Genomic DNA, 14526 nt, shown 5'->3' on the forward strand with positions numbered 1-14526 from the left:
CGAATAGCAAAAATAGCACGCCCACATGTCGCAGAGACCATTTGGAGGCCAGACTTTCACGTCGGTCATGTAGGACGTCAGCACTATGATGTCAGTCACATTTGGTCTCATCATCTCCATATTTGGGTGTATTTGGCCGCAGGCAGATAGCCAACATCTGACTACATTGTTGCCCCACACCAGGTTCTGGACAACTGCTGATTAAGACCGACTTCACTCTCGACACTGCAACGCCGCTGGGTCCTCAACAACATACATGCCGAGGTTGACGTTCTATTGGTTGAAGGGTTCTCGACCAGACACCATCCACACTCTGTCTGCAGAAGGTCTGTGTTTTCTGCTAGCCTCTTTCAAGAGCCAGGGTCATGAAGCACATTTTAAAGAATTTCAATAATAAAAATAAAAAAGTCCAGAAGTTTAAAAAAATAGCAAAAATAGCAGAACTACAAGCTCGAACCCCTATTTGTCGTACAAAAAAGTATATAAGGGATTAAGCAAGGAAACGCCAGCAGTTATTAATAGTTGGATTTTTTTTTCTTTCACCAGATTAAAGGGAGAGATTATGTGTATTAAAAAAATAGCTTGTCTCTTGGTGTGAGGATTGTATTTTACCTGTCCACTACTGACTGACTGGAGCCACTTTAACTTAAAGGGACAATGAAGTATGCCTTAAGCAAGCCATTTTCATGAGGTTTGAGGTGCTTGTGGAGGCTTCTGTTATGCCCTGGACATAAGCAACTATGCTGACAATGTGTTTACGCACCTCGTATATGAGGAAAGTACAGGGAAATTAACTGCCAAAGATCTACCAAGCTCTCGACGATGTAAATCTATGAAAACCTTTTCGTCTACATTTAATCCCAAATAGGGATGCCACTGAAGAAAGTGCCTAGTCAGCAACAATGTGTTTCCAGGAGAAGGTACACTGTGTTGAGTGAAGTAGAAGGTTTCTGCAGGCCTTGGGCGCACACAGTGGAAGCAGTATAGACAATCTGACAGCCATATGGATGATTCAACAAGGTTCATTTGTCATGAGCTCATACTACTATGTATGTAGATTCAAGAAGGTTCATTTGTCATGTGCTCATACAAGTATGTATAACAAGAAGGGCTATTTGTCTAACCTGACACCGTCAAATGGAAGAAAGCTTGCGACACACATTTAGTTTCACAGCGTACTTGCATCTGAGACTCCGGGCGCAGAATCGATGACAGACAGTTTTTTTTTTTTTTCAAGCTACTAGGCAGGTGATTGGATGATCCCGCCCCTAGCAGCCGCTGATTGGTTCGGACACGCAGTGTTCGGCCATCTCTACTCCCTTCGCAATCCCAGACCTCCCTGAAATCAAATGCAAATGAAATTTCCGGAGGGAGGGGGTTTACCAGGCTACTATTTGTCACCCGCTCATACAAGTATGTAGATTCAAGGTTTATTTGTCACACGACTCATACACACACGTATGTAGATTCAAGGTTTATTTGTCACATGATTCATCCAAGTATGTCGGTATAACTCACCCAACAATGGCGCAATGGTGCAGGTGTTGGCCGAGCTATCCAACAACAAGCAGCCCATGAGGACAACCTTAGTGCGAACCCAAGAGGCTTTATTCTGCCAGCAGCGAAAGAGCTTTTGAAGAGACATTGGCTGAGGAGAGGTACTAGAGTCACACGAGCCAACCTCCAGGGGGTGCAAACAACTCTGAAATGCCTCTATACTGGTGACCAGGCTCTCAGCGGCCTCGTGGTTAGAGTGTCTGCCCTGAGATTGGGGTTTCGGAGTTCGATCCCCGGCCGGGTTATACCTACCAAAGACTATAAAATGTGACCCGATACCTCCCTGCTTGGCACTCAGCATCAATGGTTGGATTGGGGATAAGTACCTGCGACATACTAATATCATGTCCAGTGGGTGTACTTGTACATCAAGCTAAGGAAACAGGAGATAACCCCTAACCCCTAACACCCTATGGGCCACATGGCTCGGCAGGGTGGGCAATGCTTACTTACTGGTGACCATGCATAAACGCAACCGGCATGCCATATAAATATGTGACGTGTCGCACCCGGGGTGATAAGAGTGAGTTAACTTATTTTATTTCTTCTCCATAATAAAGGACAAAAGTTTCGTCCATGACAAATTTCCCACAGCACATCAGAGGGAATGCAGGCATTAAAACCACTGCGCGCGCACGCACGCACGCACGCACACACGCACGCACACGCACACGCACACACACACACACAAAAGTATATTAATTCATGTGTTCGTCAATTTATTATTATTATCAGTCTTACCCTGCGGTACATGAAAGCTCCTGTTACAGTCATGGATCAACTTCAACCTGGTGTTTGCACTTTCTCCATTTATGGTCCGTACATCTATATAAAAGTTCAGATTTCAAATATAAAGTGCTTACCCCATGGCCACGGATGTTACAATTATGCACGGGACTCTCAAAAGTACCCGTTTATTCTGTATTGTTCAATAAAAAGCATTTTAATCCGATCAGTGGCCATTTTCTCATAATGTATCAGAGTGCATGCAATACACCTACCAACCGATAGGGTCGCTCAGTTGAAAGCATATGGAGAAAATGGCCACCGATCAGATTACAATGCTTTTTATTGAACAATACGGATGATACGGGTACTTCTGAGAGCCTGTACATAAATGCGACATCCTTGGCCATGGGATAAGCACTTTATATTTGAAATATGAACGTTTATGTAGATGTACGGGCCATAAATGGAGAAAGTGCAAACACCAGGTTGAAGTTCATCCATGACGGTCGTGACAGTCGACCGTCGTGTATCCATGGCTATTACTCCCTCTAACATTTCCCATGTTTTTAGTTTATTGAAATAACACATTTGTCCAGTGCATAGCCTACTGCCACAGGCTCAGACAGACAGACAGACATGCTGTCAAAAAAAGAAAGTCATGCTATTTTCTTTTCAAGCTCTTGGGAGATTATACCTCGAAGTTAACAAAGTATGGGGGCTTAAACTTGCAAACTGGGTGACTTGAGTTACGGTATGCGTGCACAACACACTGATCCACTGGGACTGTTCTCCAAGTTCTTATCAAGCTTTCCCCCTGAAACACTGGCTTTCGGAATGTATTTGTAGCAGCACCTCTGTTTTCTAGAGTTACCCTACTATACATCAGACAGCCTAGGTTATGAGTAGTTATAGGCTATTCACTAGGAGAATTTGTACAAATTGAACACTTGGCAATATACAGGTACACAATAACAAATAGCATGTACAATTAAGTGCATGAAAATAACATACTCCCCACACAAAACAGAGCTCTCTCAAAAGTAAACAAAGTACCAGTAGCAAGTAGAAGAGTGCAATGTCCTTTTGAACTCAAAGTAACAAAATAGTCGTTCCTTAAATTTCTAAAACAATTGCTTCTTTGTTCCTCTGTTTTAGTTCATTTTTGTGTGCGGAAAATATCCATTTCAAAGTCTCTAATAAGCCTATAAGTAAAAGTGCATGACATTGTGTTCTGACTTATCTGATGTGAATCCTTTCTGTAGAGATGAACTCCAGATGCAGATCCGTTGGCAACACCGACTCCTACTCTAAACTGCTCACTGGGACAGGATCCACATCACGGTCAAGGATGGCGGCGTGACTCTGAATCAAACAGAATACACGGTTACAAAGTTACAATTTAATTGACTTTTAAGACCTTTTTAACACAAAATGTCTTATATAAGAGGCAAACTTTGTGAAAATAGCCGATCTACAAGCTCAACGCCTCGTAGTGCGAGGCGTTGTGAGCTTGTAGATCGGTTATGTTCACAATATATATCAGCGGAACGAGTCAAACTAAATGTAATGCCTGCAATTCCAAGTGCTTGCCGGGGTGGGTGGTCCCCAGTTCAAACATGATTCTTTTGGGGGGTCGCGGCCTGATTTTTTTTTTGCCTAAGTCAAAGATAATGGGACTCAGGCAAAATAAATTGGCTGGAGTAAGTGCCTTACTCCAGAAATAATTTGGCCTAAGTCAGGTTTACAATTTTCAAAACACAATGTTGGCCTCTTATGTTACATAACTGACAAACAACGTCATTTGTGTGTCAATAGTCACATATTGTTATAAACGTTTTTTTGTTTTCTGAAAAAACATTTTAACATGATGTTCTGTCATCCAATCATTTCAACATGAGACCTCATCAATTATTTTCCTTATTGAAACTATACAGTAACAATGTAACAAAATTATAAGAGTCTTGCAAGGCACATTTATTTGTAGCCTATAGCAACAAGGCAATTTAAAGTGCTTTCTATAAAACATTAAGACTTTAAGACACAGAGCATTAACCACTTAAACCCCAGAGCCCCCCCAAGACACTAGTCTTTACGAGGTCCCCACCCGTTTTTGCTCTACACTAAATATATTTGTCAATAATAGCCGATCTACAAGCTCACAAGACGTCACAGCGAGCTGCCACGTGAGCTTGTAGATCGGCTATTTTCACAGAATGTTCTTACCAGAACATTCGGCTAGGGCTCAAGTGGTAAAATAAGGCTCCAGACATCCCAAAACAAACTGGTAAGGCTACTTCTTGGCCTCAAACATACAACCCATCTAACCCCTGCTCATTTTGCTAGGGTTGGATGGCTCAGGGTTGAGGTCAGAGTATGGCAACTTGCAATGGGCCTGGTCTACAAGATTCACAGCAACATTGGGATACCCATGTACCTGTCTAAATACTTCAAAAAGGTAAATGAAGTCCACAATCACAACACCAGAGACAACATCATAACCACAACACTACACAATACACCATATACACAATAGCCAGGTAGCATGCTAGGATAGTTTGGTGGGTGCACACACTAAACTCCATTTAACAGCTTTTAGTACTTTTCCTGTATTATTGTTCCTTTAACACATAACATAAGTGAGTTCACAGCACAAGGTTAAAGGTTAAAATTGTTCTTAATTTTTAAGTTGCAGGGAATGTTTTTGGCAAATGTTTGACTGTTTCTTTCTTTCTCTTACCACAGTGCTTCCTGGTTCTGGGCAGTGACGAAGGACCAGAGTGGAGCTGCAGGCTGCCTTATATAGTGCCTGCCCGTTGTAATGTGATGACACTTTAAATGTGTTAAATGTGAATTGTAATGTATTTAGACATTGGAGAAATAACTGGTTTGTGTGTAAATTGAGGAGTCAATTTAAGATTGGTATGGTCCAGTGGGAGGGGCTTAGCCTTTAAAATAAGGGTGCCTACCACCACCCGTGAAGGGCTGCAGTAGAGAGCCGACCTAGTGCCAATCGGGCCAGTATTATATTATTTTGTGATTTATTTTGTTTTCCCTGGACTCACTGAAAAAAAGGTGAATAAAAACACTTGCTTTTGCATCAACGGACTGAGTTTGATTCCAGTGTTTTTGGCATATAGTACCCACACTGGGACAGAGTGTGACACCCACTGATCATGTTCAACCCAGATTCGGCACAAACAAGGGAATGAACTCGTTCTCATGCTATGCAACAAAAATGTGGAATGCCCTACCAAGAGGAGTAAAGGAGTGTAAAACCCTACTCACTTTCAAAACTGCCTTTAAAAAACACCTTCAGGAGGCTGCAATTCCAAACTGGCCCCTGTCAAAGTCTTAACCTACCCCCCTCCTCCTCGAACTGTCTATTGTACGTATTTCTTGTTTTTCATACCAGTCACCTGTAAGCTGATTGTATGACGTTCTGCATAGTAGTGTATATTTGTCTGCATTCTTAAATGTCATCATTATTTGAGTGCGTGGGGATCTCATTTTTAACTAGAAAATGTGCTCCTCGGAGCACAGGTCTCCGCCAGGTCAGGTAGGCTATTGTGGCCTCCTGGTGGCGCTATAATAGGCCAATGTGAAAAGGGTGCCATTTGTTCTTAGGCCTTGCACGACAATTGGACCCTGACTGCATTCATGATTTGAGGCATTTTGTTAAAAACACTTGTTTTGCTAAATTAGACCTGCTGGTGGCGCTATAACAGGCCAATGTTAAAAGGGTGGCATTTGTTCCTCAACATAGTGTGAATGTGCGTGCAAAGTCTGACCGCAATCGGACAGTGCGTTCATGATTTGCGGAATTTCGTTAAAAACAAGCCAATAATGCAAACTTTAGATGTCAATCTTAGCCAATCAGGATAGAATATGAAAAATCAAACACATCCATCTTGATCACATGACTATAGAGATCATGTGTACCGATTTGCGTGAAATTTGGATAAAATTGGAGTAGTATAAAATCATGTGTTTTACATAAGTCGACCTCCTGGTGGCGCTATAAAAGGCAGATGTGAAAAATGCAGGGCAATGGTTTTTTGTTGACCTCTAGGGAGTGTGCATACAAAGTTTTACACAGATTGGTGCAGTTATAGGTAAAAAAAAAACCTAATAGGCCTGTTATAGCGCCACCATGAGGCTGATTGGAAAATTTCACGGAAATTGCATGCTGTGTTCATGATTTGAGGCATTTTGTTCAAAACAGAGCACTCCTGCAAACTTTGGAAGACATTTTTAGCCAATCAGGATGGAATAAGAAAAATCTGAAAGACCTGTTTCGTTTAATGACTTTAGAGATACTGTGTAGCGATTTGTGTGATTTTTGGACAAAATCTGTAGGAGTAGTCAAAAAATATGTTTTGCATAAATCTGCCTCCTGGTGGCGCTATAAAAGGGCCATGAGAAATATTTGCGGCAGAGGTTCTGAATTGGCATCCAGGGAGTGTGTGTGCACAGTTTCGCTGCGACCGGGCCAACGGTGCCTGAGATTAGCTGCTCACAGACAGATGGACGGACGGACACACACACGGACACACGGACGGACGGACAGGGTGAAAAACATACTCTCTCGCCATGCCTTTCGGCCTGGCGGAGACAATAAGTCTTAAGTCTCTCATTTAATGTGCTTTTATGAGCGATCCAGTTTAGAGGACCCTGTATTGTGAATTGTACTTCCATGTACTGTTTCCATGTCTTTTCTAAATAAAGTATTCAATCAATCAACGTGGTTAAGAGTATTCAAATTCCAAAGTAGCGAGCTTGAAACGCGGCGCAAAGCGACGCGTTTCGAGCTTGCAGATCTGCTACTTTTAAAGCTTTCGAGTGACGCTTTAGTGTGATCATTGATCGAGTAGGGCGTCAATTTCCCAAAAAAAAACACAAAAAGTTAAAATGTGGAGATAAGAGGTTTCTGCCTGACAGCAACAATATAATAATGGGGGCAAAAAAAGTTTCAATAAAAGAGAAAAACATGAGCCACACTATAGAAGCCACTAGTGGCCGTGCTGCCACCCTGTTGGCCAGAGGGTGGCACTAGAGCAAAGGTCACGGGGTTGTAAAAAAAAAAAGAGGGTTCTCTTCCTCCTTTACAAAATGCACCAATGGATGCAATATCCTTGTTGTCGGGCGGAAACCTCATATCTCCATATTTGAACTTTTGTGTGTTTTTTCCTAAAATGACTACCCTACTTGATCATACTACAGCCTCGCACAAAAGCAACAAAAGTAGCAGATCTACAAGCTCGAAACATGGCACTAATAGCGACGTGTTTTGAGCTTGTAGATCTGCTACTTTTGCTGTTTTTTGCATTTTAATCCTGAAAAGTAACAGTTTTGGACCGACAGAGACTATATAGTATAAAGGAGGTATTATTAACCCATTAAGACCTGGAACGCATCTGTGTCACTTTAGATTTCTTTGGGCTATTCAAAATTAGCTGATCTACAAGCTCATAGCGCGGCACCGAGTGCCGCGCTATGAGCTTGTAGATCTGCTATTTTTGAAATATCTTGACTTTTTTTTTTTTTGTTAGATTTTTTTTTTCAAAAAACTTTTAGGATTTAGATTTTTTTTAAGAATCGCCTCTTAAGTTAAATGTTTTTTTATTTAAAATGTTTAAAGCTCTACTGTATATTCCGTTTGTTCAGTAACAGGTCTCCCCATCTCTCCAGTTATTTAGTAAACAGAACATAGGCCTACATTTTCAGCTAAGGATACCAATTTCATCCAATCAGGAGAGAGAACCCCAGAAAAGATGATTACCAGCTTCAATGCTATAGTGTTCCCATTGCATTTAGTTTTCCTACAAATGTTTTGCTGTTTTTTTGTTTTGTTTTCACCACTTCCAATTCCACTGGTTTATTTGTCCTATACATTGGTGTAAAGTAACTATGTACATTCACTCAAGTACTGTACTTAAGTACAATTTTGAGGTATTTTTTTACTTTACTGGAATATTTCCAATTTTCAGTACTTTTACTTCTAGGGTTAGGGTTAGGGTTAGGGTTAGTTACTTTGTAGATTTTGATTTAGATTACAAAACATGAACATACATTAACCACTTCAGCCCTATATACATTTTGGCCATTTGAAAATAGCAGATCTACAAGCTCACAAAGCGTCGCATGGCATATGAGCTTGTAGATCTGCTATTTTCAAAAGATTTGTATACATTTTATGTGGGACATTCTGCATGCATACTTTCTACTTTTGGTAGCCTAGCTACTCTAAGTACATGTTGATACCAATCCTTTTGTACTTTTACTCAAGTACATTTTGAATTCCGGACTTTTACAGAGTGTTTCTACATTGCAGTATTGATACTTTTACTTAAGTACAAAATGTGAGTACTTTTTCCACTGATCCTATATGAGTTGAGTTCTGTTCCCTCATGTCCATATTTGGGAGGTGACATGCATTTGCAAACTGCCCTGACCAGTAGCCTAATAAGATGCAAGGCACACACACACACACACACACACACACACACACACACACACACACACACACACACACACACACACACACACACACACACACACACACACACACACACACACACACACACACACACACACACACACACACACACACACACACACACACACACACACACACACACACACATAGATCTGAGGTTTTCCCAAACTTTGCTGCTACTATACTGGTTCATCAAGTATGACAATTTGTAATAACATTCTCCTTTGATAATATTAGGCTATTCATAGCTTGTTTTCAGTATTTCATTTTGAGTAGGCTATTATCTTTTTTTTTTTGCACTCATAGGCCAGTGGTGTAAAATAACTAAGTACATACTTAGCTACAATTTGAGGTGTTTTTACTTTACTATTTCCAATTTTGAATACTTTTACTTCTACTCCACTACATCATAGAGGCAAATATTCCAGATTAGCAGATCTGCTATTTTCAAAAGATGTTGTATAATTTAACTTTTGAAATGGGACATTCTGCATAATGAGTACTTTTACTGTTGGTACTTTAAGTACTTTTACTCAAGTAAATGTTGAATACTGCACTTTTACTTGTAACAGCTAGAGCATTTCTACATAGTGGTATTAATACTTTTACTCGAGTAAAACATTGAATACTTCTTTCATCACTGGTGGATAGGCTAATGAACTATACTTTTAATCTTACAGTATCTTAAGTCATCAGATTCGTCCATATGGAAGTGCACCACGCACACACCTAGCTATCAACTCGGTGACACGCGTTCGCGTGCGTGAGCACGCGCACGCTGTGCCAGCCGGGCTGCATTCCAAAGCTATGAAAACCAGTTGAGAAGCTGTTGATCATCATCACGTCCCCATGTGGTGGAAAAAGTAGGCCTACTCAAATGTTTTACTTAAGTAAAAGTATCAATACTGCAATATATAAATACACGTAAAAATCCGGAATTAGAGTTTTACTTGGGTAAAAGTACAAAAGTATTGGTATCAAAATATACTTAAAGAACAAAGCATTCATTCATTATGCAGAATGTCCCATTTCACAAGTTTTCAAAATGTATAAAAATCATTTGAAAATTGCAGATCTACAAGCTCACAATGGCACTGTGAGCTTGTAGATCTGCTATTTTCAAATGGCCGAAATGTATAGGGCTGAAGTGGTTCATGTATGTTTTGTAATAATAATAATCAAAATCTACAAAGTAACTAGTAACTAAAGTTTTCATATAATTGTAGTGGAGTAAAAGTATATTAGCCTCTGAGATGTAGTAGAAGTAAAAGTACAGAAACATGGAAATACCCAAGAAAAGCAAAAATGCCTCAAAATGGTACTTATAAGTACTGTACTTGAGTACATGTAGGCTACTTAGTTACTTTACACACCAGATATTTGTGATGTTTTTAACAATCATTTTATACTAGCTGGTCATCTATTTGACAGACAGTCTGTCAATATTGCGGTAGCAGATCATGGTGATGAATCAATCACTGACAATTCACTCGACCTGTCCCCCCCATGTTTTACATTTAGACGAATTACACATTCTGAGGTTTTAATTGCACTTGCACAAATATGCACAAAAAAAATCAAAGGGTGCAGACGATATTAGCCCATATCTGCTGCATCTTAGTGCACGTTTAATTGCTGCACCACTTACCCATATATTTAATTTAACACTTACATCAGGCTCAATTCCCGCAATTTGGAAAGATGCACAAGTCATACCACTACACAAGGGTGGTGATCAGTCAGATCTAAATAACTATCGGCCAATATCAAAATTGTGCTGTCTGGCCAAGATCCTTGAGTCCCTCGTCAGTTCACAGCTACGTGCATTCCTGAACACACATAACATACTCCAACCTCAACAGTCAGGTTTTAGACCAGGTCACAGCACTGTGACAGCTACAACTCTTGTCACAAACAATATTCTAACCGGTCTAGATAATCACCAACACTGCGCAGCTATTTTTATAGATCTCTCTAAAGCATTCGACACCGTGGATCATCCTATTTTATTACAAAAGCTATCCTCCATTGGCTTGGATGACCTATCTGTCAGATGGTTCTCCAATTATCTGACGGATAGAACACAAGCTGTTGTAGCTGATGGTTTTAGATCTAGTTCTCTATCTGTTGGTAAAGGTGTCCCTCAGGGTTCAATTTTGGGCCCCCTTTTGTTCACCCTCTATGTTAATAATATTGCACTCCCCTCCCCGCAATGGGATGTCCATTTGTATGCGGACGACACAATTTTATACAGCATTGACCCAACGCTTGAAGCGGCCACTGCAAATTTGCAGACTGCCTTCACTAGGTTTCAAAGGGCTCTAATTCAACTTAAGCTTGTCCTGAACGCTAACAAAACAAAATGCATGGTATTTTCCAGATCTCCAAACACAAATTCCTCTACTGGTGTCTACACTCTTAAAGGTGAACAAATTGAACTGGTCTCATCTTATAGGTACCTGGGCATTTGGCTAGATTCCAAGCTCTCATTTAAGATTCATGTGGAGAACCTAACCAAAAAACTAAGAGGGCAGATTGGTTTCCTCTACAGAAACAGGTCTTGTTTTTCTTTTTCCAGCAGAAAAACTGTTATTCAATCTGTCATAATGTCTGTGTTTGATTATGGTGATGTGCTATACATGCATGCCTCAATCTCTACACTTAAGCCTCTTGAAGCAGTCTACCACAGTGCCCTACGTTGTATCACTGGTGATGACTATCACACCCATCACTGTATTTTATATGATAAAGTGGGTTGGTCATCTCTCGCAGTACGCAGAGAGCAACATTGTATTCTTTTTATTTATAAGGCCTTGTGTGGCAAGCTTCCTCTATACCTTTCTTCGCTCTTAGAACCAAAGGTTTCTGGACACTCAACACGTTCACAAAGACACATTAGATATACCAGTCCACGTAAGAAAAGTGAACAAGGAAAGAATGCCTTCATGTATTATGCTCCACACAAATGGAACAAACTTCAGGACTCTCTGAAACTGGAGCGATTGGTCTCAATGGAGACATTTAGGGTACTTCTCGAGGACACATTTCATAGTAACTGCACCTGTTTCATGTAACACTGTTTATTTGCTTCTGTGATGATTGTAATATGATTCAAATGTTTGTTATTGTTTTTCATCATGTATAGTGTTATATGCTGTTATCAGGGCGTCCCTGAAAAAGAGAGCTTGCTCTCAGTGGGCTCCCCTGAATAAATAAAGGAAAGAAAGAAAGAAAGACACCACTGCTCTACAAAAACCGACGATCAGAGACCAGTTGGACGAGACAGGAGTGTTTTTGTTAAAGATGCGCGTCTCATTCCTTCCACCGAAACCCTGCCAGCCAGGTGCGTCTCTCTGCTTAGACAGGATCTGGTGATCACTGTGACTAGAACTCTGACAGGATCACATCGACAAGGAGAGCATCGGGAAAGGGACATAATATATAGCCTATATATTTCATTACACACATTTAACCTGGTAAAGATCTGACAGGGGAATAGATCCTATGGAATAGATGCAATCAGAATGAGACACTGAAGAAGAGACTTTTAAAACTATACCTGCTGCGGATCGTTTCAATAAGTGGATATAAAGCTGCACCATGGATCAGGTATGGAGCAGTGTTATTATTGTTATTACATCATGATCTAACATGGATCGTATCGACACAATATGGTTTATTATTGTCGGGTTCGGATATTAGCCTTGGATCAAGACTATGTAATTTGATCGAGTCTGACTTTTGCTTTCGTATATGTATATTGGCTATACCAAAAGTCAGTCTCGTTAAAGTATACATGATATTTGATCCAATTAAGGCTAGATACGTATAGACCCCTTAACAGACGACGTCACACTGATAAGAACCAGTATGCGCGCGCAGGCCGGCACCAAATGAAACCCATTCTGTCATGTCCATAGAGTTAAAAAATAAGGTCACGTCTCACTAGGACGCGCCTCACTAGCCAACACACAAGGTTGAATGTACTGAAACCAGCGAAACCCCGAAACAATTATGTTGGGAATTGATTGCATGAAACAAGCACCTGCGTCCAGTCTCAATGTTGGTAAACAAATAATTGGTCTATAAGTTGTATTTATTTATTTTTACTATAGTGCTTCATACGATATGAGAGTGTCACTTAATTTTATTCCACAAAGAAAAGTTGTGACAAAAACAAAAATCAAGTTCAAGTAACATGGCATCTCTAACATAAAGAATGAGAGGCATCTATTGGTTTGTTCCTTTTATAGCACTTCATACCAGCAGAAGTGATTTAGGTTGACGTGTGACAGGATTCCAAAGCTGGTCCTTCCACTTTCTCTACCCCACAGTCAGCTGCACAGGAACAGGAGTAGACAAATGGCCCATTAGTCAACATCATATCACCGGTTGCAAAATTACAGTTATTACTGGAAATTATTCTCCTGAAAAGCATTTCCTTTTCTTGATATCGACAGTAGTGAGGAAAACACACACTATACCATTTCAACAAACAGGTGCAGTTTCTGCAAACCCAAACCCTAATATAATGTCTTATACATTGATACCATATTGTAACACATACACATGCATCATGCATTCCTCTCTCCAGGACGACTTGATGGACTTCAACGCCCTGCGGGCCAAGTTCCAGGATGAGGACATACTCCTGAAGCAACCCAGGACCAAACCCGCTCTCCCACAGAAACCCAAGGTCATCCCCCCTCCCCAGAGCCCCACGGCCAACAGCCCCACCCAATACCTGCCGGCGGGGGCCCGCCCCTCCCTCCTCACCTCCATGTACCACACGCTGGACGCCAAGAGCTCCGGAGGCCCCACGGTGGTCTTCAAGGAAGACAAGAAGGAGAGCAAGAAGCCCCTGATCCCGAAGAAGGGCGAGTCCAAGTCGAAGGACGGCAAAGACACAGCCACGAAGGGCAAAGACATTGGTATGGTCCAGTGGGAGGGGCCTTTAAAAGAAGGGTGCCTACCACCACCCGTGAAGGGCTGCAGTAGAGAGCAGACCTAGTGCCAATCGGGCCAGTATTATATTATTTTGTGATTTATTTTGTTTTCCCTGGACTTACTGAAAAAATGTGAATAAAAACACTTGCTTTTGCATCAACGGACTGAGTTTGATTCCAGTATTTTTGGCATATAGTACCCACACTGGGACAGAGTGTGACACCCACTGATCATGTTCAACCCAGATTCGGCACAAACAAGGGAATGAACTCGTTCTCATGCTATGCAACAAAAATGTGGAATGCCCTACCAAAAGGAGTAAAGGAGTGTAAAACCCTACTCACTTTCAAAACTGCCTTTAAAAAACACCTCCTCGAACTGTCTATTGTACATATTTCTTGTTTTTCATACCAGTAACCTGTAAGCTGATTGTATGACGTTCTGCATAGTAGTGTATATTTGTCTGCATTCTTAAATGTCGTCATGATTTGAGTGCGTGGGGATCTCATTTTTAACTAGAAAATGTGCTCCTCGGAGCACAAGTCTCCGCCAGCAGACAGGATAAGGATAAGGATAAGGATAAGGACAAGGATAGGATAGACCCGTGCTATTTTAATCAAACGGCTTTGCCGTAGGGATATCTGAATTTGATCTTTGACTTGTTGTGCTTCCACCATGTACTGAGCTGCCAGGAGATAGTCTATGTCTTTAGCAAAACGGCCATCACAATGCAAAAGGCGTTGGTTAAAATATTTTCTTGTAAAATGTTTTTTGCTCTTTCTGTTTTTAAACCACCC

The 14526-nt window shown here is 40.9% G+C and overlaps 1 protein-coding gene across 1 annotated transcript; it reads left to right on the forward strand.

The window, feature by feature from the left end:
- Positions 1 to 12178: 12178 nt before the first annotated feature.
- Positions 12179 to 13793, forward strand: LOC308086739 (uncharacterized protein; the record flags this gene model as incomplete). Its single annotated transcript, XM_080430387.1, has 2 exons — positions 12179 to 12391; positions 13377 to 13793. The coding sequence occupies exons 1-2, from the start codon at positions 12383 to 12385 to the stop codon at positions 13791 to 13793; spliced, it is 426 nt and encodes a 141-aa protein (XP_080286513.1). The 5' UTR covers positions 12179 to 12382.
- Between the last annotated feature and the right edge of the window lie 733 nt (positions 13794 to 14526).

The sequence above is a fragment of the Gymnoscopelus braueri genome (genome assembly GCF_963280865.1).
Source record: "Gymnoscopelus braueri genome assembly, chromosome: 6".
Classification (NCBI taxonomy): Eukaryota; Metazoa; Chordata; class Actinopteri; order Myctophiformes; family Myctophidae; genus Gymnoscopelus; species Gymnoscopelus braueri.